Raw genomic sequence first — 24,705 nt, 5'->3', positions numbered from 1 at the left:
TGCCAAGGACCAGATAGGGGCCCCACCACCAAATATGGGAGGTCCCTGGGCCCAGGGGCAATGGGGCATGAGCCCCACTTGCCCCCACCCTAAGCTTTGCCGCTGGCTTATAGACACCGTGTCAGATGTATCAAGTTCTTTGTTAAGTCACTGACAAAGACTGTCTGTAGTACAGGGGTGGGCAATTGTTTTGGCCCGAGGGCCGCATTGGCTTTAGAATATTGACCAAAGGGCCGGATGCCACAGACAACTTGCCCGTGTCAATAATAAAACATGATGTACGTTGACATAACTTGCAGCAATGATATTTCTGTACATTGTACTGTAAATAAATGTACTTAGATGAATCTTAAATTCGCAATACTCTTGTTCTAGGTAGATTTTTAAGAATGTTCAGTAATCGTTTGAATTTGGATTTAAAAGTTGTCTTTCTTGTAAAGGCTCTGGGGGCCACATGAAATGGCTCAGTGGGCCGCATGTGCCCCCCGGGCCTGAGTTTGCCCACGTCTGCTGTAGTAGGTTTTACAACTGGCAATTTGAGAGGCTTTAGAACGGTGGTTCTCAGTGATCCAGGATCCACTGGTGGTCCGTAAGAGCTCAAATGGTCTGTGTGTTCTACAAGTCAACATTTCCAAGACAAGCTAGCATGGGGTATACTGGTAACATTATTAGAAGGTTAAACATATCAAAAGGTCATCTTACAGTGTAATAAGACAGTCCTGTCATTTATACATAAAAGCTATCTGCATTTGAATTTGCAGCGCCTTAAACTCATAGCATTGTGAACCTGTCAATTTTGGTGCCTGATTTTTGTTTTATAGGACAAAGTGGTCCGTGGTCCAAAAAAGTTTGAGAAACACTGCTTTAGAACTTTAAAGTTCAGACTGACTGAACCCTATTTAGTCCACATGCCACAATGTGCCTGAAATCAAGGCCTGAAACATCATAGAAAAGTGACAACAGAAAAAGAAAAGCTCAGATGCCACGTAAAATTTCTAATATAATTTTGTATTTATTTATCCGTTTAAATTACAAAAATAAGCACAGTGTACATCTGCTTGCATAAGGCATTCATACGTCGTGGTGCTGGAATTCAACAGATGACCCAGTTTTTGGATGGAATTGCAAAGAAATAAATGATTTCCCCCTTCGTTTACGCTCAGGACTCCATGGAGGAGTTTAAAACTATGACAACACAGAATCAAATTGTCCAGGACCTCGTTTCTCGAAAGCATCGTTGCTAACCAGTTAACAATTTACAAGGTTTCCAATGGGAAATTGCATTGCAACCAAGTAAGCTGCTAACTTTGTTAGCAGCAGTGTTGTTGAGAAACGCACCCCAGATGTCATCTGCACATAAAGTTTACACAATTAGTCGTGACAATCAAACCTATGTAAATTCCTCAGCAAGCTAGCATTCCTCCAGGATCAACTCAATGGCATGCTGATTCTGTCTTAGTAAGGATGAGGTGGAGGCACACTGTGTTATCATTAGCAGTAGTACATCAGTAACAACAAACAACACAATTAAATCAACACATAAAAGAGCTGCATGTTCTACATTTAAAAACATATTGGAAATCTTTCTTTTCATAGGACGCAAAAGACACATACAACAAATCAGCCCCTGATGAGTAAGCAGCTTAAAAAGCAAGAACACGTTTGCTTCTTCAATCTAAAAAAAAATCAAAACATACAATTTAATTAATGCATCTGTGCAATGCCCTCTTCAAAACTATGACATCTTTTTGTGTAAATGGCTGCCTCTACTTGTTGCCATCTGCTCATCTTGAGAAGGATATGATGATGATGAGGACCATCTTGAACAGGGTTGAAGTGACATATGCTTGGGGAAATGGAATGTTGTTTTTGTACTCGACTTGAAGTGTGATTGAAGAGTGTGTCGACTTGAAGTGTGATTGAAGTGTGTGTCTGGCTAATCTCTGATGCAGAGATTCATCCTCAATGGGCTCCACCATTTCCTAGTATGCGAGTTGTGCTCAACTTCTTCGTCTGTATGCTATTTTCACTGCATAATAATAACAGCATATGTTGACTTCAGGTCTTTCTGTTGTTTTGTGGCAAGGGTAAGTTGACTTCAGTCATGAATGATCAGTGAATGGATGGGACATATTGCCAACATAGTGGTTTCACCAATTAACAAAATCAAAACATACCAGTAGCATGTGGCAAAAAAGGTAATCTGACTTCTGAAGTGGTTCTTGCATTAAAATGAAAACAATTTATGAAACAGTTTTGTTGTTTACCATCCGGTCCTAAGGGATCACTTTGGCAAGAAATCAGTCTGCTTGTTTATAGAGAAGATAAACTACCATAGGATTGCTGATAAAGCCGTGTAGCTGTGCTATTGTAAGCGGTTTTCAGATGGGCAGGATAAATGCTGTGGTGGCAGCCTCAGCAGGTTGCGATGAGGACACGGGGACGGGTGGGGGGCCCTCTGCTGGACAGATCCCCGTATTACATCTTCGAGGCGGCCGCGATTGCAGATGCTCCGCCTCGGGTGTACACCCTGGGGTGCACCACACTCTGAAAAACAAAAACAAATACAAACACAAGTCAAGACAAGACAAGGCAAGCCAGTCAGCCAGAAGAGTCAACAATGGGACTTTCAAATCATACACAAGAGTCAAGACAGACAGGTTGTTTGTGATTACGCTCTGATGTTTTATGGTGAAGTGAAATACTGCAGTTTAGGCGGCACTACCATTCTTGGCTATTCTAAGTGTGTAATTAGAGCAAATGCATGCAACCAAAGAAAATTCTAGATATACACATCACAGCCAACTATAATTACTTCTGAAATGCATCCCTTTGCTAAGGTTTGGAACTATGAAGAGGAAAGCTGTCATCAGCCATAGCTGCCAGCAGCACTGGTTACTGTGATGTGTGTACTGTGTACTGTGTACTGTATGTATTTGGTGTTTGTGAGGTGTGGGAATTATGTCTACATTTTCTGTCAAGCTGTATTGTCTAATTTACCGTCATGTTTTTTTATTTTATTATTCGCACCTACCTTAGGACAACGGATGAAATTAAGCAACTGTGCTAACTCCGGAATATTTATTATATTGATGTATTTTTACTGATTAATGTGCATTGTCCTAATCAAATTAATAAATGAATGAACAAAGAACAAACAAACAAATGATGGAACGAACGAATGAGTTACCTTCTTGGCCTCAGCGCTGTGTTTGTTGAGAAGGGCCTGGACGCGGTTGCCGTAGTCTGGGTGAACAGCCATCAGATTCTGGACCTACAGCAGACAATAAATACAATCAGTTTAGACATGACCTGAGCAAAAAAGGACACAAGACAAATTTACCATATCTGCCTGGGCATAAATATGCGTAATACCTATGCATACTTATGCATAATGGCAAATGACGATGCGTTTGTGTCACCGTGCCCTACCAAAGGTAAATTTCCATTTTTAATTTCCAAGTTCAATGGATAAAGAAGGAGAGGAAGAAGCTAGTTACAATAGCTCTATAGTAGTCATGATGAAGCATTATCCATAATGCAAATCACACACTCATAAGGAGGAGGAGGAGGAGAAGGAGAAGGAGAAGGAAGAGGAGCAGGAGCAGGCGGAGAGGGAGGAGGAGGAGGAGAGGAAGGAGGAGGAGGAGGAGGAGGAGGAGAAGGAGAAGGAGAAGGAAGAGGAGGAGGAGGAGGAAAGAAAAAAAGAAGAGGAGAAGGTAGAAACCCCAACTCCGATGAAGTTGGGAGGACGTTTGGTAAACAGTGAATAAAATCAAAATGCTATCATTTTCAAAACATTCAATCTATTCATTAGATGGAGAATAGTGAAAAGACAACATATTAAGTGTTAAAACCGAGAAAAAATATTGTTTTGGGGGACATATGTACTCATTTCTAATTTGATAAATCCAACATGTCTCAAAAGAGTTGGGACGGGGATCAGTGAAATTTAGTAAACACCCAAATAAGATAAAACAACAAAGAAGAACATTTCAAAATGAATTGTACTGACGGACAATATAGGTGTCCAGGTATAAGATCATCACAGAGAGGCTGAGTCACTCAGAATTAAAGATGCAAAGGGAATAATTACCATAGTTATTACATACATTTTTGAATTCCCTTTGATTTAGCACGATTGAGTGTATATAAGACATATTTTTGTTAATAAAATCATTGTATAGGTTCATGGCATCATGAAATATATATTGGCTGTAGTCTCACTCTAGCACTCCAGGAATTAGAGCTATTGAAAAATGACCATATTAAGAATGCTTAATGCATGAAAATGATACAGGGGTGTAACATTCTCCTAAGCACCTGAGCTCACTTGAAATAGACCCAGAAGACATGGGAAACTGTCCTTTGCTTACAGAAGTCAGCAGAAGTTGTAGAAGTCCATTCTTTTTGACAATAATAGAGCATTGCACATCCTGTGCTACAGTGAAAATGGACCATCCAACTTGTGTTAGTGCTAGCTTCAAAAGTCAGCCTCCATGATGGCATGCGGGTGCAGTAGTGCATTGGTTAAGATGTTCTCACTCATCTGTAGAGTTAAATACAGTGCTGAATGGTATAAATGGGTTTTAAACAGCATGAAAAGCCACTCATGCATTATATTTTGAAGGGAAATCTTCAATTACTGCCACATAGTAAGGTCAAATTGCATTCTCTACTGTGTTTTAACAGTTTGGCTCCATCATAAGGACCAGCAGGTGATAAAATGGTGGGTTTTTGGTCAAGACCTGTCACACTATAAGCACTACAGAAAGGAAAACATTGCAAAACATGACAAGGAATACACCCACCATTTAAGCTGGTGAAATCATGTCCAAGATAGGAATTAACACTGTTTTTTATATAAAATCATCTCATCGGTTAATGTATTTAACTGTTAAGTGTTGTCTTTTGTTTTGTTTTCAGTCTTCCTCGACATTTGCTGCCATTTATTGTCCCCGTCCCAACTCTTTTGAGACGTGTTGGAGTTATCAAAATAGAAATGAGTATATATGTCCCCCAAAACAATATTTTTTCTCGGTTTTAACACTTAATATGTTGTCTTTTCACTATTCTCCATCTAATGAATAGATTGAATGTTTTGAAAATGATAGCATTATTTTATTCACTGTTTACCAAACGTCCCAACTTCATCGGAGTTGGGGTTTGTAGAAAATGAGAGGAGGAATAGGAAAGGAGGAAAGGAAGGAGGAAAAGGAGGAGGAAGAAGAGGGGAGAAGGAAGAAGAGAAGGAGGAGGAGGAAGAAGAGGAGAAGGATGAAGAGGAGGAAGAGGTGGATGAGGAAGAGGAGGAAGAGGAGATGAGGAGGAAGAAGAAGAGGAGGTGATGGCTGTGTGCAGTGATGCGCGGGCTGACCCGAAAGCAGCGGGCGCTTGCAATTAACTGCGGTCGACCGCAGGCACGGGTTATGAAATATTATTTTTAATGAAATTCGGGTCGGGTGCGGTCGGTCAGGACCTTTGAAATGATGCCGAATTTTAAAGTAGGCCATAGGCTAGCCAATAGGCTATAGTTTACTTTAGCAGACAGGGACATTTTTTTGCGAAATAGATCAAAGTTTATATGGCTGAATAACTACGATGGTGCCACGCGCTCTGCAGGAGACTTAATGAGGCTCCTGCGTCGGCCGAATATCTTCTGCGCGCAACTGGTGCAGCAGGTGCAACCATTGAGTGCATTTTGAAGAACACAGAGGGTGCTCTCTAAACAGTGCAGTGATGGATATAGCCTACATATTTTCTTATACAATTGTAATGGTTTCGCACTCATGTGTTGCTTACAGAGTTTGTTTTCATTTCCTGTGTCGTACCATGACTACGAGGCAATCCACTTGACGGCTGGCTCCGTCTGCTCACCAACCTACAGATTAATTTTCTCCATGTATCCAAACGACGATGTTACCGAAATAAACAGGTGACAGTCGGCAGTCATATTGCATGGCCTCGGTTCAAAAATCCAACATGTCCTGTTGAAATGCACAGCTGTCTTGTTCTTGACGCAAATTCCTTTTTTAAGACCTTTATTGACGTGATTGTGCTTTGCCAATGACGCTAGGGTGTTCAGCACGGACTCAAAGACGCACGGCTACTATTTTCAAAGGCGGGTCGGGAAGCGGGCCGGGTCAATATTTTTCATGAATATTTCTTGCGGGCAGGGCAAGCGGGCGGACTAGGGAAAAAAGCGGTCGGGTGTGTCTTGTTTTTTCGTCGACCCGCGCATCACTGGCTGTGTGCCTACCATGCGTTTCTGGATGAAGAGCTGCGCCCCCTTCAGGGCTCCCGCCATATTCTCACACAGCCGCTGGCGCTCCGGCTCACTCAGGACCTGGGTGAAGAAGGCACGCACCTGGGGAGACAAGAGAGCAACATTCACATTAGAAACACACAACTGGGGAGACAAGAGAGCAACATTCACATTAGAAACACACAACTGTCACTAGGAATTTATCATGAACTTACTCACACACACACACACACACACCACACACACACACACACCTGTGGGCACTACCACACTACAATTCAGTTGACACCTTTGAACAGACCCACCCACTCAGCCAGTGTTGCCAGATTGGGCGGTTACCCGCCCAATTGGGCTACTTGGGATGGCATTCTGCGGGTAAAAATGGGAAAAATTGGCCATTTGGCGGGTTTTTCCTGTCGTATTGGGCCCATAGAAATCAATGCAATTTGTTGAAATTGGGCGCAATTTAGCGCATTTTGGCGGTGTTTGAGGACCTTTTGGGAGGGATTTGATTACACAACATCTGGCAACATTGCACCCAGCCCCCATGCACACACAGACTGCAGACTGTAAAGCTCCTTTGCTGTTGGACATAACCTGTCCTTGTCACTTTTCATCAGACCGCTCAGAATGGAATCTATAAATGCCTTTCACACCACTCTCTCCCACTGCCAGGTTTTATTAGGAGACAGCTGCAGACATAATCTGTGTCATCACAATGTCTTCCACCACACGAACACACGCACGCTTGCACTTCACCACCATTACACTCAAACTAAAGAATGCTTCACTGTGCCCAGTCCAAACCGATTCCCAATCCTAAAGAAAGGTTTCTGCGCCTTTAGTTTTGTAGTTTTCCTATTGTCATGAGGGCATTTATACCTCAAAAGCATAGAAATGTCAAGCCAACAAACACACACCTCTGCTTAAGCCTGCTTACTGTACCTGAGTGACGTTGTCGTCGTCTGCGCTGTTGTAGCGGCCCACGTCGGGCGACACCTGGAACTTGGACTCGATGAAGCGCGGCTGAGTGTCGGGGGCACTGAAGCTGTTGGGGAAGTAGTTAGGGGCGCCGGCTGCAACAACAAGCACACACACATACATACAACGTATACAGTTATGACAAATATATAGACATCCATATACACAATGCAATAATCACATACAAGCACACCTTGATATGCAGTTATCATATAAAGTACACACCGGTACAAATCGATACAGTATACTATGCAATAATCACACATAGCACATGTCCATCTATGCAACAATCACATATATGCGGTACAACATACATTGATTTATACTGAGGTGTAACGATTCGCGTCGTGGCCGCATCACCACCTAGGTGTGCATTATTTTTCCTGTTATACGCACACCGTGTCGTTAATTATCCCTCACTTATCACATCCACAGAGTATGCAATAATCACATACAAACACAAAAATCACATATACAACACTACTTCAATATTATAATATTACAGCATTAGATAATGTAATGCAGTGAGTAGGGGTGGTACGGTTCACAAAATTCACGGTTCGGTTCATATCGCGGTGACAAGGTCACGGTTTTCGGTTCTCTACGGTTCTTTTTTTTTAGTTCATGATAAATGGTGCACTGACTCAAAGAATCAGACTTATCACTAAATTTCATACATATGGTTTGTATAGGCTTATAATGTGAAAATGGTGTGATTTTAATTGTGTCATCCTCTGATTTGGTCTTATACGCCAATGTTTTAATCAGAGAGACTGGATAAGATACTCCTAGAATCATATTTTTCTGGGCAGTACATGAATTGCGGTTTGCGATGGATTGCACGGTTCGGTTCGGTATGTGTGTGAATTGTACGGTTTCGGTTTTCGGTGCGGTTTGTGCCATCCCTAGCAGTGAGTACTGATTTTTTGACATCTAAGTGAATGTTAAAGAGTGTTATGTTGGATCTGTGCAATGGGTATTATCTGTAAACTGCCAGACATCTTAATTTCCCTCTGGATTAATTAAGATGCTCTACTCTACTCTACTCTACTCGTCTAGAGCTAATTGTTTTTATATACAGCAGCATCCAGATGAATCACACAATATGTACAGCACTCGCCAGAGGGAATCATTTCCTGCATACACATGGGATTGCACATAATATTCAGGCGGAAGTGGCTTTTGTTTACCATTTTCCTTCCTCTCCAAAAGTATACAACCAAAATAGACAAATCAAATCAGAGCTCAGTCACGTAAACAACAAAAGCAATAAATAAGTATGGTAACAATGAAGGCTAAAAAAACCACATGTGAAGACACCTGTGTAGCCCATATTGTTATCGGCCAGGCTGAGAAATCATCACCACAGCAAATATAGACTATTTATCTGCCTACACAACTGAATCCTCTTTTCTGATTGGCTGATGGGGTTGCAACTAATTCCCTATAACCTGTCAGGCGTCAAACGTGCGACTAAGTTAGGCGAACTGCCGTTACTAATTCTAAACTGCAGGTTGCTATGGCCAAAAGCCAGTCGTTAGTTCTATCGCATTTGTTTGGCAAGTCAAGAGTCAGTCGTTAATTCTATCGCATTTGGTTGTCAAGCCAAGAGCCAGTCGTCAGTTCTATCGCATTTGGTTGTCAAGTCTGTCGCCCTAAAAGTTCTACTACATGCATCTGATAGAGGCGCACCTGATTACGTGTGCACTAAATTATTCTGCTGTTGGCATAATTCATAGGTTACAAATTTACAGATAGCAATAGATGACAAAAATACCTTGTACCGAAATTCCAAGCACCTGCCTCGCCATCAATTGTATCGAAAAGAGCACCTGGTCATCTGCTCCACTCCCATGGTTTTTAAAATGTAGGCTATTTCCCGCTGCCTTCCCTTTGTTATTGACCCAAAACATCCCTTTTTAAAATTAGGCTACTCTCCTCTTGTGGGGAAGGAACACGTGTGAAAGGGGAAAGGGGAGAGTTATTAAAAATTACCCTAGTGTGGGGAATCTCTCTCTCTTTCTCTCTCTTATGCACGAAGTTGACAGGTAGCCTGTGATGATCAGCAGGGGGAAATAGACGCGTGATGCGACATGTGTCGATTCAGCATGTAGAAATGCTTCGCAAGTTTTTGTTTTTAAACTTCCATCCTGCCGTGGTATAGGGCCAAAGGAAAATCAAATAATCACAGCGTTGGCAGGCTACCAAACGAACATTCTAGACGCGTCAAGTTGGACGCCCGCACAGCAACATTCTGTCTTGATAGAACATGGTTCCTACAACTTTACAGACAATAATAGATTAAAAAAGTACCCCACCATAATGGCAGATAAGCGGGATAACGGCCTTCGAGGTCGACCGGTTATAGAAATGAATGGCTTGGCAGCGCGCGTCGCCAAAGTTCGGAGCCGCCGCCTCGCCATTAATTTCGTATAACCGGTCACCTCGTCGGCCGTTATCCCTTACGTAAATGGCACAGTAATATATGTAGCAGCTTTTACTATTGGCTTAAAACAGGGATGGGGAACCTATGTCTTGGAGCCGACCCTTCCCCGTCTCTCTCTCTCTCCCCACTCGTTTCCTGTCTCTCATCCACTGTCCTGTCGCAAAAAAATAATAAGAAGCCCTAAACAAAACAAACAAACAAAATCCCAAAAGCTCACCCTGGTTGTCCCCCATGCACATGGGCCCGTCCCGCTGGTAGTTGGCGACGCGGGCGCGGAAGGGGCAGTTGACGGGCAGCTGCAGGTAGTTAGCTCCCAGGCGGTGCCGATGGGTGTCTGGGTAGGAGAAGAGGCGACCCTGCACGGGGCAATAGAAGCCAGAGAGAGAGAGAGAGAGAGAGAGAGAGAGAGAGAGAGAGAGAGAGAGAGAGAGAGAGAGAGAGAGAGAGAGGCACTCATTTAAAATGTATAGCCAGTGACAGAATGGGAAATGGAGTGACCAAGGGGGGACAATAAAATTGTTTTGAAACCCTACACATCGTCAACTTGAGGGAACAAGGTATTGGTAAGAGTAGTTGTAGTTCATGTGACACTGGTTACATTACACTTAGCTGACGCTTTTATCCAAAGCGACTTACAGGTATCAATTTTTCAGGGTATTATTTACAGTCCCTGGAGCAATGTGGGGTTAGGTGCCTTGATTCGAACCTACAACCCCCAGATAGAGAGACCAACTGCCTAACCCATTGGCCACAGCAGCCCACAAAAGGCATGACTGAAAAGCAAGGCACTACACACTGGTCATCAGCTCTAGGGTAGGCTATTACTTCTCCTATGGTTACCTGTATAACATCCAGGTGAGCTATGCCCTTAGCACCCTTATTGGGCGGGTTCACCTGACCTAAAGTACCTGTATGTACACTATGCTACCTGGTACAAGACCCTTAGGGAAGGGGCCGGGGGCCTGCAAGTCATTAATCCACCCCAGTTCATTACAAAACTGACGTCAACCGATGTCGCTGGAGATTAAAACTCAGCTCTTGGTGTCCTTGTTGTTGTGCTGTAGCTAAAGAAACACAGCCAGGGGTCTGAACAATCTTGTCATCATTATAAAACCCTCAATCCCCTAGTGTCAAACCCACAGAGCTGTGCTTTCACTTAAATGTTTCTGCACCTGAGGAAAAATTTGTTTGGAAAATGAAGATTTAGGAAAACAAGCATGGAGCTATTTTTGGACAAATTGTGGATTCTGCGTTTTAAGTATAACTGGTTAAGTATAAATGCTCAAGTATAGTATAGTATAAATTCCTTCTGAGAAAATATTATCGAGTTATTATTCAAATCTCTACACATAGTCTACACAACTTAACATTGGCATTCATCAGATGCCTTCATCTAGAAAGCTTTGCTGTGTGAACTAATGGGGTTAAAAATGGACCAAGGTCACAGTTTCTGTCCCCTGCTGGTTGAATAGTATTGGGCTCGTTTTTGATGGAGCATTGATGCTTTTGCAATGCAGCGCACATGCACACTTGTCAGAATGCATCCAGAATGCATCAAATTGACAAAGTGCGCAGATGCACTGCATAGCAAAAGCATCAATGCTCCATCACGAACGTGGCCTTTGTCTGAGGCATGTCTGACCTGCAGCATCTTGTCGGGGCTGGGTTCGATGCCGGGTGGCATGTTGCTGGGGTCGAAGGCTAGCTGCTCCACCTCCGCAAAATAGTTGACAGGATTCCTGTTGAGCACCAGCTTCCCTACCGGGATCAGAGGGTAGTCTTTATGCGACCAGACCTGCAGAGAACAAGAATGGGACACCAAAAAAAACTTTAAAAAATTAGACTAAAGTACAATAAAATAAGATGTTGTTTAATATGGGGAGGATATGGGGGGGTGGAGGGACGGATTATTTCACATTGAACTTGCAAAAAAAGTGTGCGTGAGTGTTTTTGAATTCTAATATTTCAAGTTTTATATTTCCATTTATATTTATAATAACTATACACAACATGCATATTTTTGTTTGTTGTCTGTATATGGTCTTAATACAGATAAGTGTTCAATAAGAGTTTATTTGTCACATGCATGGAATAATAACGTAAAAACATGCAGTGAAATAACAGGTGCCTTTTGATAAAAGCTCGGACATGCTGCATTTTGACATCTAGTGGTGAGCGATGGTATAGCACCTGCCTTGACCCCAAACAGTCGGGGGTGGCTTATGTAACCATGACTAATGAAATTGTGAAAGGCAGCGTACCTTGGTCAGGTCGAACGGGTTGAATTGGAACTTCTCTGCCTGCTCAAAGGTCATGACCTGGATGAAGAACGACCAAGAGGGGAAGTCTCCGTTGGCGATGGCGTTGTAGAGATCTCTAATGGCATAGTCGGGGTCGGTGGCTGCGATGCGGTCTGCGTCCTCTGGTTTCAGGTTTTTGATACCCTGGTCAGGCTAGAAAAGACAGAGACAGACATATGGGATGATTAATAATAATCTATTCTTCATGAAAAGTATTGCAGTATTCCTGTGCTCAAATTGCTGCATAATGCTGTGTTTTGTAGCCTTACTTGCCGTTAACAGATGTTTCCAAAAAACTGCAATTACTGCCTGAAACTACAGCACCACTGCAGTAGTACTAAAGAAAAATAATCCAGTGCAACAACGTTGTTCATTATCAGGGGAGAACAAGTAGAAGAAAGATCTGGTAGGACATTGTATTTTGTTTTTCGAGCAAATATTATCCATCTCTGGTCCATAGAAACCCAATGAGAACTACTACGGAATAAGCTCCAAAAAAAAAAAAAACTTTATTGAATGCCTGACAAAGATCCAGGAAGATCAAAACGTTGCTGCTTTAATTCAATAAAGTTTATTTTGTTGGAGTTTACTCCACAGTGTGCAGTCCTACCTTCTTAAACTTAAACACTTTTGTCCCGACACCTGCAACAGAAGTGACTTTGGATGTGTGCACCGGCACCCTACCCAAAATGAGCTCCCACCAAAACAATGCAACACTGTTGTTAGTCAGCCCTGATACCTTGAAGTGGAACTTGCAGTAGACGGGGTAGCCTTCAGCGTTGACCATTTTGAAGGTGTGGGAGCCGTAGCCGTTCATGAAGCGGTAGCCGTCGGGAAGACCACGGTCACTGAACAGGAACGACACCTTTGGACATGGACAGGAATCGATAACAAACGACACCATTAATGTGAATTATACTGAAATTATTACATGTTCCCAGCAAAATATGTTGACAGCTCATCATGTAACACGTCTCTCTCTCTATCGTTTATGTTGCATTTATTCATGTATTCTGTGTGAGTTAGTTTTTTTTCTGCTGGTTGTAAGACTTATGGCCTCTGGGGGGTAATAACCATGAAGCTGTAATGCTCCTCTTGACATACTGCTCTCTAACCTCAAGGGGGGGGGTTTATATGGCTATCCAGCTGTTCTGTTCTACCTCATACAACACCAACTGAACAGAGTAAAGGAGAGAAATCACTGCACCGCACACAACGCGTTTCGCTGTTGCTTCATCAGATGCTGGTCAGAGTGAACCTGATGAAGCAACAGTGAAACGTGTTGTTCACCTAATAAACTACCAGCAAAGAAGACCAGTGTGCAGTGATTTCTCTCCTATACTTGGATTGCTTTTACTGCACATCACCAGCACCTGGACAGTGGTTGTGCACAGGAACTCTACTTTTAGTAGCAACTGAACAGTTATTCATGGCAGCACTGCTTTCTAAAGCCAAACGGCAGTGCATAACTACAGAATTTCTGAAAGGGAGTGTAGAGTAGTAATTGATTTTAGAATACATCCTGTGTGTGTGTGTGTGTTGTCTTTTTTCCCCTCCTTCCCATTCAGAACGGACTGCATCACCATAGTCATATCTACACAGTGTTTCCCATACATTGAGGAAACTATGGCGGCCCGCCATAGTTTAAATTTGGCCGCCATAGTTTACGAAAATGTAAAAAAAAAAAAAAAATTTTTTTTTTTTTTAAACTTTTTTTAAATTATTTTTTTTTTAACGATATCCGTTTTTGTTAAAAACGATTTGAATTACGATTTTGAATTTCCTTCGCATTTTCCTCCTGGAGTAAATACATCCTATAGACTCTGTATTGGTTAGATAAGTAGTCCCACGGTAACACAGAATGAGGGGAAAGCATTACAGTTGATTCATGTGTGCACACGTGTAACATCGGGTGAGTAACAGAACATGTGCGCAACGATGCGTTATGACACGCCGATATGCGAGGATCTTCGTCCAAATCGCTAGTCGCATGCATCATCGCTAACTGCGTTTACATCGCGTGCCGCGTGTAAGGGAAATGTTAGTTGTTGATGTATGGAATTCACTTCAATTTGTGCTGTTTCTTGCTTCAGTTGTGGACAAAACGATTGGCCAAACTCACAATAGAAAGCCTGTGCTGTGCTACTGTCCCAGAGAGCTGAAAAAAAAACCTTCATAGAAGAAGTCACACTTAACAGGGGTGTTAACCAATCCAATGAGTTCTCTCATTGCTCTCTCTCTCTCTCTCTCTCTCTCTCTCTCTCTCTCTCTCTCTCTCTCTCTCTCTCTCTCTGTCTCTCTCTCTCTCTCTCTCTCTAGTAGCCTACTATTTACCCATAACAAATGGTGAATTTCTGAGCCCTTTTTAATTTGTAGCCTTTACCACTGAAGGCATGATAATGCTTCATCATATTTTAGAAATAGGGCCTATGTGCCTTTTATATACCAAATGTTTATCATTTTGAAATTGTTTCAGTTGTTTATGACTTGTGTATGACTGAAATTATCTCTGCATACTATCAGTGCTGCATTGCTTTGTAAAGATAGGCTATTCAACACACTTTAAAAACACACTGAAAAGATACGGCCATAGTAGCCTACTGAAAAAAATTTGTTCATAATAATGGTGATTAATAAATGGTGGTCTTAAATTTTCATACTGACATCCTTGAATTTGACTTGGTAGATCACGGCAGACCATCAACTTCAAAAGTAGATCTTGGTTAAAAAAAAAGGTTGGGCACCCCTGCTATAGAGAGAACCACAAGTGCTTGAAAGACAGGGATCAAAAGCCTAGTCAAGTTGTTGTAGTTTACTTGGGTTTGGGAGCAATATAAAAAACCTTCAGAGAAGGGACAGTTGGGATGAGTTTACTAACACTCCCTAGGCTTTGTTTTACAGTTATAATGAGTTTGGTGACAGACCTTCATTGACACAGCAGAGGAGACATCGGGCTGCATATAGAAATTAATGTGTAATGAATGTGAATATAGACATAAATGTGTAATATGTTGTTCAGCCCTTTTAATGGGAGGAATTTGGAAAAAACTGGCCCTGTGACCAGCACCCCTCATGTAGAATGTGTACGCCTACAGATATGTGTGGGGGAAAAGGCATAGCCTACCCTCTAAGACCCTTTTGTCTATGCGTTAACAATTTCACAGTGCTCTTAAATTCTTATCTCTGCTCCTATTTTGTTTTATTATTGTTTCCCAGACCCCTGCATGAGGGACGAATGAAACTGTGTTGTAAACAGAAATTATTCACTGTACTGCATTTTTTGACAATGACAATGTACTACTATTATACAAGTCATGGGTAAAATCTTATGTAGCCTTATTTCTCAAAATATAAATGGCTGAAATATAGGCCCAGGCCTACAGTTTCTCCATGCGCCAATGTCATACTGTAGTCATTGTTTTGCCGTTTTGCATTTACGCTGCAAGAATACCCCCCCCCCCCCCCCCCCCAAAAAAAAGGCCCGTGTGAGAGAAGGACCCCCCCCCCCCCCCACCCCCCCCCCCCCCGGACAAAATAAACCCCGGCTGCCCCCATATTTTCCAAAATTTCTGTGGGAAACACTGCTACAATATGTTGGGCTGTGACAATTTAAGAGGTATTTCTGTTTGTACAGTTGCTGCATTTTCTACACATAGATGCTGTTTGTATATTCACACAGTAGTTGCTGCATTTTATAAATTATTAGGTCAGAGTATTGAAACAGGGCCACGTTTTATAATTTTAATTATTAATTATTTTAATATCATTACAGGTATTACAACAGGGTCACACCTGATGAAGAGACTCTGGTCGGAGGCTCCAGAAATCCCACACCATGTCAGGGTCCTTCAGGTGGGTCTGGGGGTTACGCTTCTGGGAGTGGATGAAGGACGGGAACTGCAGAACACACAACAGGACTAGTAAAGTTGAGTAAGTTGAGATCAGTCACTTCCACACGACACAACAGGACAACATATATGGAGTAAGCTGAGGTCAGGCACTCCCACAATGCTGTAATAGTCGTTGACAATACTTAACAAATATCGTACTACACTATTACAACATTACACAGTCACTGGATCTCAAATGGTGCTCTTGTGTACTTCAGTGTAGGGGTGGGCGATACGGAAAAAATGTCATATCACGATTTTTTAACATGAAATCTCAATTTCGATTTTTTTCATCACAATCTTCCATCCAAAAAATAAAAACAACAAAAATCAATTTTGATGTTTGCAATTTGGTAGTAGGGAATGGATCGCACTCAATTTTTCTTCTTTCTTGTGGTTTTTATTTTATTTTAACTTTGCAGGGACTGACATGACAGACGTTTCGGCTGCACAGAGCCTTCTTCAGTGTCAGGTGACACTGAAGAAGGCTCTGTGCAGCCGAAACGTCTGTCATGTCAGTCCCTGCAAAGTTAAAATAAAATAAAAACCACAAGAAAGAAGAAAAATTGAGTGCGATCCATTCCCTACTACTAGATTACTTCAGAGACGCACCAACAAGACGGAAGAGCGCGGTGTGTGGAAGATAACCTGATGTTTGCAATTTGTAAATTGCAGTTCATAAAATGTTAACACACTGATGACACTCATGAAGTGCATAATTAGAATACAATAATGTAAAGAATAAAAGTGAAGACAACAACACAAGTAAGTAAACATCACTTTGATACTGATACTTAACATCCTCACTGCAAGACGATCTATACGATTTTTTCACTTTGGCAGATTCGAGACGATCTTGTACTCGATATCACGATTCACGATTTACAGTATATTGTCATATCGCCCATGTTCATGTTTCAGTGCTTATGGCGTATTAGTTACAACATAGTGCCCGAAGTGCTCATCATTTGAGATCCAGAAAGGGTTTTTCGTCACACATTACGACTTGGTCATTGCCATTCTGGTGAAAGCAAATTTATAACAGGGGTCTTGTCTTAACAGATTAAATACTGTTAATGACCATACCAGTACATTTAATTGCAATTTTAAACTTTGTCTAATTCTTGGGACCAGGGCTCTAAATGAACTTTTTTCATCACCAGCCAAAATAGTATGTTAATCACACTAGCCAAACACACACTTACTAAAGGGTCAAAGTGGCTAGTAAGTTGGTCTTTTCTACCAGCCAAACTGAATTTTCACCACCGTTTGGCTGGTTGGCTGGTGTTCATTTAGATTCCTGCTCGGAACTATAACTACAGTGAGGCTTTCCTGTGACTGACCAGAAGGGCGTCCCTGATGAAGAAGATGGGAGTGTTGTTTCCAGTCAGGTCCCAGTTGCCCTCATCAGTGTAGAACTTCACAGCGAAGCCACGTGGATCCCTCACTGTGTCTGCAGACCCAGACTCTCCAGCTGGAAAACACAACACACAAGTATTGAGGGCATTATTTCAGAAGTGTTTTAGTGGAAGTGCTTTTTATATTTAGGATATAAGTTTAGAAGTGAGTGTAGTTTTGCACATTGAAAATGACAAAAGAGTTTTGTTTTTCATATTTTGTGTGAACAGAGCAGGTAATTAGGGAGAAACACAAAAAGGTGAAGACAAGGGCATCGATTCTCCTTTCCCCTATTCATCCTCTGCTTGACGTCCACCCGTCCCTCTTACATGACATGTTGGATGGACATGTGCCTCGGCTGGAGCTGAGGGGGTCGTGTAAACACTCTCCTCTGAGCCAAGGGGCAGAGTCTGTTTAGGTTGGAACCTGAAATATTTGGCTATGTCACTAAGCCCCTTTTGCCCAATTCAATTCACTTTGAATGAAAAAGAATTAGCTTTTAAATAATACGCATCAATACCTTGATGTGATTCAGCTATGTGATGAAAGGTATTGCAACTCGCCTGCCTTAATTTAATTCCCTCACCAGCGGTGGCTTTGGCAGACATAATGTGATGTTAAGGAGAGGAGTTAAAGACTTTAATGAAAGCCAATTAAAAGCAGACTCTATAGCTAGAATCATTCAGCTAATGGAAATCCATTTTAAGCCTTCTTGTACAGTAGTGCTATTTCACTGAATTAATTTGGACTTAAAAGGTTAATTTGCTTGGATACCTGATGGACAACATGCAAAAGGTCATAGCACAGGTGTCAATTAAAGGGCAATACTGATTAGGTGACATGACTAAAACACTGTTTATTGCGCTACTAAAACACTGTTTACTATTCAGCTGAACAATATTCAAATGACAAAATACAGTGCCTGGTAAATTCATAACAATCAACATTGTAGATAGCTGTTCAAAATACCACCTTGCTTTCACATAATCTCTTAAGCCTTTTGTAACAACACCCATCCAAGGCAAAGCAAACATTTTCCTTCTCTGTAGGCATACTAATGCCAATGCATACAACTCTCTATGATGTAACACTCCTCCATAACACAAGCTTCGAGATGGGGGAAGAGGCTTACCTGAGTACAGCACACCACACCACACCACACCACACCACTACACTACACTACACTACACTACACTACACTACACTACACTACACTACACTACACTACACTACACTACACTACACTACACCACACCAGTAAGGCTGAATCTAATAAATGTACCTAGACCAGCTGGGTGTATAAAGACAAACACAACACAACACAACACAACACAACACAACACAACACAACACAACACAACACAACACGATTTCCGACTTCATACAGATGCATGATCAGCCTCCAAAGACTTCAGCCTTTGCATGGTAATCACATACAGTTTGTTTTGAATGTTAATGCAAAAAAACATTACTAAACCTTGATAATATTACACTGGATATACTGCAAGTTTGTATAAGTACTATACAGGGAGACAACCAGACAATCACACATGCACACGTGTATGCACATACACAAACGTGTGCATGCCACGCACACACACATGCAAGCGCCCATGTAACTATAGCAAACAAACCGAGCAAACAGAGGGATCACGCTACTGTCAATCTGGCAGACAGTTACATACATCAGTTAAACATTACACACTGAGAAAGAGTCACAGTTCATGACACTGTCACAGTCACTTAGAGAGTGCTTTTCAGGGTGGCAAAAGGCAATTTGCCGCGAAACTGTATATTGTGCTGAGAACACTTAATGCCCAGAATAAGTCTTTCCCCTTGTTGTAAGGCAAGGTAGCCTCAGGTCACAGTTAAAAACAACACCTTCATACGAGTTCCAAAGGGTCGTTTTCGAATGGAAAATTGGCTGGGACCCCCGAATGGTACCAGGGTGACCATCGCACCATCTGTTATGGCCATGATTTTTGGCACCAAACAATTCTAACATTCAGCCTACCAATTCAGCCATTCAGCCTACCAGCTATGCCAGCCAAGCAGGCAGGCATAGTGTGTGTTTACACACAACCCGTTATTCCTGGACAAAAATAAAATACAACCAAATCCCCTCAGTGCTCTCCCTACACTCAATCACACGAGAAACTAGATTTATCGACAGCTGCAAGAGGCCTCTTGAGGAGGGGTTTTATTTCAGGCCCTTATAAACTGCCACTCCGCTATGTGCCTGAGCCTGGCTTACTCTCCCCCACGGGTGAAATACAACATTTCATCTGCGATCAGTGACGGGAGACATTTGGTGGCACTGGGGGAGACGCAGTACATCTAGACAAAAGGCAGTTAGTGTTATTAATGTGTATTTTAACTAGATCGTGGGGAGAGGGGAGGAAGCATACAGAAGAGCCACTTACTTTGCTATACGTAAATTGTCAGAGAAATATGCTGATGTCTACATCAGTAGAGTAGGTACATGGTATTAATCCCAGAGATGGACATTAAAGGGGCACAATCTAGGATGACATCATTTGTATGGTGCCCGTGGCATGCCTGTCTCAAAATCTACACAGTCATGAAAAAATGTTGTTTAAATAAAGTCGTTGTGAGAATGTTTTTCATCACGGAATGCCAGCAGTTGATACAAATATCGGTATGTAAAGCAATTTTTCGTATGAGAAGTGTTTCCCACAACACTTGTTCGGACCGCTCTGTCAAAAGTTGCATTTGGAGTTTTCTGACAGCGGACCATGGAAGTTCTCGCGAGAGTCATCGTTCACCTACTAATGACCCAAGTAAGCATCGGTTGATTTGGGAGTCCAGACAGTGATTAATTAAACTTTTAATCCTACCTAGAGCTCCTTTAAAGTGCCTAAGTTTTTGAAATTGCAAAGTAGAACAAAAATAAGTGTTGGGGCTGACACACTGAGAGGGTCTGTGCTGGTCATACCACAGAGAGGATGAGGGTCCTTACCTACGGTGGAGAAGCGGATGGCGATGGGGGTGGTCTTGCCCACGTGCTCAAACACCTTGGCCTTGCAGTAGCGACTGATGTCATGGGTCACCTCGAAGTAGCCAAACGCTCCTGTTGGGGGAGAGGAACCGTTACAGATAATACCAGTGAGGGACAGTAAAACAGATACAACTGTTTCAAAGAAAAAGACCGAAGTCTTGACTCTTGAGGCAAAATGGCCTAACAGTTGTCGTATAGTTGTCTGCTACACGATAGCGGAAAAACGGTCTAACCTGACAATGTTACACATTGAGGGGAATATAAATAGGCATTAGCTACAGCAAACAGCAAAGGCACATGACATGGCTAAACACAGGGGGCATTGTCATGGAACTGGACCCCAGGCACAGGCTGTCAAGAGTTGTATTACTTTGTTTTAAAATAATGTCCCATAGGAGCTGCATGGATAGTATCCGAAGAAGCTGGTTCAGATAGTAAACCAGGTTAAGTTAACCTGAAGATAGTGTTAAATCTCCAAATAGAAGAGCCTGGAGTCCTCAGGCTAACTAAATGACTGCCCTAACTAAATGACAATTTTCAAGTTTCTTTTGACCGCTTCCGACAGGTTAACTTAGTTTGTCACTTAACAACGATCTTGGAATACTCCGCTGGATGATCCGAGTCTGGCTCACTTTCCCGCTGCTTAGGATGGCCGTCTGCGCCGGGTAAAACAATTTGGGCTGGTTGTTTTGCCAATTTATGGCCATAGAAATCAACAGAAATTAGTTCAAATTGGGCAGGAATTAGTAGCCTAATTATCATCGAGACTATCATCAGAGATTCTTTAAGTATATAGAGATATGCCAACATAATAGGTTTCTATGGGCACCTAACGTGACCAGGTTCCGGTCTGCCTAAAGGGGCGTGTCATAATGCTCCTAGCATTGAATAGAACAGTCCTCAGGTCTGCCTAGGTCTGCCTAAAGGGGGATTTCCCCCCCAATAATAGAACCCGGAAACAATGGGCCAATGGAACCTCTCTCTCTCTACTCTCTCTGCTATCATCTTCGAGACTTGGTCTGACCAAGAGCATAACAATTAACGTTTCCCAAACGGCATGGTTGACCCGCCTCCCTAGGTTTGCTATTGGTTGACTGGTGTCCGACAAAGTGGGTGGAGTTCCCGATTTTTCGAGAGATCAGAAACGATATTTTTACATTGCTCTTGGCCTGACTAGAAGCAATGCCGAAGGTGTTGCGTCACTAGGGCACGGGCTGGCTAGGGATTTAGCTCTTCCAGGCGGGTTCTGGGCATTTTTTGGGCTGGAAATCACCAGCCTCATCTGGCAACCTTGCTCTGGGTCCATTGACACTCACCAGCTCCTTTGGCATGCACCACTCTTTCTGGAATGCGCTCGCGGTCGAAGTGAGCCATCTCGTCAGTGAAGACCACATCTTGGACCAGCAGGGGACCGCGCCGGCCGGCGGTCATCTCATTCAGCTTGTCCCCAATGGGCACACCTGCCCCAGTTGTCAGCACATCAGGTTTCTATGGAAGTCGACAAGACAAGAGGTTTGACAGACTTTTGATTTAACTACAGTACATGCACATTCTTGCACTTTGCAGGATGGTGTCCAAATGGATGGTCAAATTTATCTTTTCATGATGGTAACATTTGTGAATGGGCAGCATGAATTCTAGAAATAAACTACTAAAGATATTACATAGTGCAGCTTTAACATTATTAAACCACAAGGTGACAAAGTTGTCAAAGGTGTCACATCTCTGTTATTGGATAATGATTCTTGAGCCTATTTGTCATGAAAAAGGGATGCATTTCTTAAATCACATAACAACATGAACAAAAACAAATTCAGCATTATAAATATACAATAACACTAGAATGGCCACTGCTTCCCCGTTACTAGTACAAAGACACTGCCTGGCTGACAGCATGGCCTTCCTAACCTGACAGCTGCAACTCCACAGCAGGGATAGGCTAAAGTTCAAACCTCTGATCAGAGACAGATCAATGTGTCAAAGGGCGCTTCCTTAACAGTAATAAAAAAAACCACTCTAACATAATACATCCGTCATCATCATAATCATCATCAAGATCTAACGCTGACTGAACAAAAGTTGAGAATACTTTGAAAACAAAGGTGCATAGCCTGCTAGCTGTTTAGGCATTCCCAGAGACAGTAAATATATTTATCTCAATGGGCATTCCACAGAGTGACAGACGTCAAATGTCGCGGACAGTGCACGCAGAGTCAAGACTGTCTGTCTGTTTAATCGGCGTGTGGATACGGAATGTGTCTAGTGGGTCTGTTTATGTCTGGAACATGTATGGTAGGTCAGTCCGTGTACTACTTATTGGCTAATACCAAGCTTTGCTAGAAGACTGGAAAGCTTAGCTGGCTCCCACTGTTTGCTTCTAGAAAACGAAGGAACTAGCCCCAAAGGAGAGAACAAATGGTGGACTTCAGCAATGAGTCAAAGAATTTGCACAGACCACGAACATGCATTATTGACATGCTATCGATAAATAGGAAGATAAACAGTAGCAATAAATGGAGTAAAAACGGCCCGTTCTTGTATAGCAACTTGCTTCTACGTGCGACCTGAAATAACCTTTACCCCATTTCCCTCTCAATGCTAAGTGCGATGTAGCCACACTGTAGGCTACAACTAACAAAGATGCAAAACAACATCTTACCAGGTTACCGCGATTTTGCTTCCAGAATTTCATTTGGTCGGTGGCTTTCTCCCTGTTGTCTGCCATCTTCCTGATTCAAAGGTGTAAAATCCCTGGAAAACAACTGTGCAGGGGAATATCCGCGTCTACAATGGCCTATCTGCGTTGTTGCACTTCAGCACGGACTGACCACCTCCTCCTCCTCATACCCCCGTTTCTGATTGGCTGCTGCAACTTGCATGGACTTGACCTACTTCTAGGTTAAAAAAATGCAAGCTCATTCCATCCACAACGAAAAACACCCTCCCAGTCACTCCATATCATATGTCCACATTAGATAACAACCAACAAAGACTTACAAAATCTCACAGGCTGTTGAAGATTTTCCTTTTTTATTTAAACAAGTATTTCAACACTATGTTTCTGGATGGCATTCATTATGTAAACACTGGCATGCAGTTTTAAAATGTTCTCATACCAATCTCACAAAACATGAGAATACTGTAAATGAAAATATTGCTCTATAATTATAATGAATTTGGCACATGAATAAATTTAGCAAAGCACACTTTGTATAATGCATGTATTATAGTATATCAATGATTGGCCTTTGTGAAAACAATTATGGTAAGTGCAGCATACAAGAGAAGATACATCCCCTCCCACCCTCACCCACCCCGACCTGAAAGCCTCAATTGATGATGTTTAGCTTAGATATGAGTTGTTTCACAACAGAAAGGATTAGTAATAATGTAGGCCTACCTTATATCTGAGTTAAAACTCCACATGACGGAATACAGAAATATAAGGCCAGCCATTTTGTTAATAAGGGCTGATTGGATCCATTATACGCAACAGCTAAACATTAGTTAACATTCAGTAGTGTAGATAATTTATTATTGCCTAACTACTGTGTAATGACAGGTATAGAAAAAACAACATTGGTCATACAAATAGGCTAAGTAGTGATCTGTTCATGAACCTCAAAGATATATTACGAGTGACTCATCATGGCCTGATTTTCCCATTCCTGTTTTAGGTGGATTTCATTACAAGTAGTAGTTACAAGAAGCCATTGCCTTTCTGATAATTAGTCATTTGCTGAGCTGACTTTCATTGGATTTCTTTCTTTTAAAAACATTGGCCTTCTCATTGTCATACCAGACACTGTAACACTTTTTTTCTTTCTTTCCTCCTTTCTTTCTTTCTTTCTTTCTTTCTTGCTTTCTTTTCAAAACATTGGCCTTCATGGTCACACCAGACCCTGATCCTCCACCTCTAGTTTAGCCAGCTTATTACAGATCTGAGGTGCTACAGCTGTCTGAACTCATAGCTACATGTGGCTGTCTAACAGGAGACACACACGGCCCACTCCAACTGTTGACACAAACACAACCAAACGCATTGCATGTAGATATACTGAAAGTTCCACATAGAGTTTCTTCTTGTTCAAAATTGGTGAGCAGCAATAAATACAAATAAATAAATAATAATAAAAGAAATGGCTAATTACAAGAAGAAGAATATGATGAAGATTGTTATAAGTACAGAAAGTAGTACATTACGTAACATTTTACTGGCCAGTCAAACTTTACCAGATAATAACAGATATTTGTGGGGATGTAATGTAGCAGCTACTGCAGTTAGTTTCACATTTTACTACATACAAACAATTCACTGCAACATTCACAACTGGCATTTCTACACCTGTTTGGTTGGATTCGGCCACCCTGTCACAACAATAACAAATGAGTTTTACCTGGATTTA

The 24,705-nt window shown here is 42.0% G+C and overlaps 2 protein-coding genes across 3 annotated transcripts in view; both read right to left on the bottom strand.

Moving 5' to 3' along the window:
* Window positions 1-992: 992 nt before the first annotated feature.
* Window positions 993-23,130, bottom strand: cat (catalase). The gene is made up of 13 exons (XM_063196772.1): window positions 22,959-23,130; window positions 21,616-21,787; window positions 20,261-20,371; window positions 17,226-17,356; window positions 15,785-15,889; window positions 12,732-12,857; window positions 11,954-12,145; window positions 11,335-11,487; window positions 9,910-10,048; window positions 7,211-7,341; window positions 6,260-6,367; window positions 3,191-3,274; window positions 993-2,547 (listed from the first exon to the last, which is right to left on the bottom strand). Exons 1-13 carry the CDS (start codon window positions 23,022-23,024, stop codon window positions 2,479-2,481), a joined length of 1,587 nt encoding a protein of 528 aa, XP_063052842.1. The 5' UTR covers window positions 23,025-23,130; the 3' UTR covers window positions 993-2,478.
* A 198-nt stretch (window positions 23,131-23,328) lies between these two features.
* The window catches only part of syt12 (synaptotagmin XII), a 30,786-nt gene continuing 29,409 nt past the window's right edge, over window positions 23,329-24,705 (bottom strand). For both annotated transcript variants that reach the window (XM_063196770.1, XM_063196771.1), the window contains exon 9: window positions 23,329-24,705. This exon is cut by the window's right edge and continues 1,303 nt beyond it. The gene's annotated coding sequence lies outside the window, so the exon portion shown is untranslated.

This window comes from Engraulis encrasicolus, chromosome 4 (assembly GCF_034702125.1).
Source record: "Engraulis encrasicolus isolate BLACKSEA-1 chromosome 4, IST_EnEncr_1.0, whole genome shotgun sequence".
Classification (NCBI taxonomy): domain Eukaryota; kingdom Metazoa; phylum Chordata; class Actinopteri; order Clupeiformes; family Engraulidae; genus Engraulis; species Engraulis encrasicolus.
Note: the sequence above shows the minus strand (reverse complement) of the source record. Positions and strands in the feature narration are given on the sequence as shown.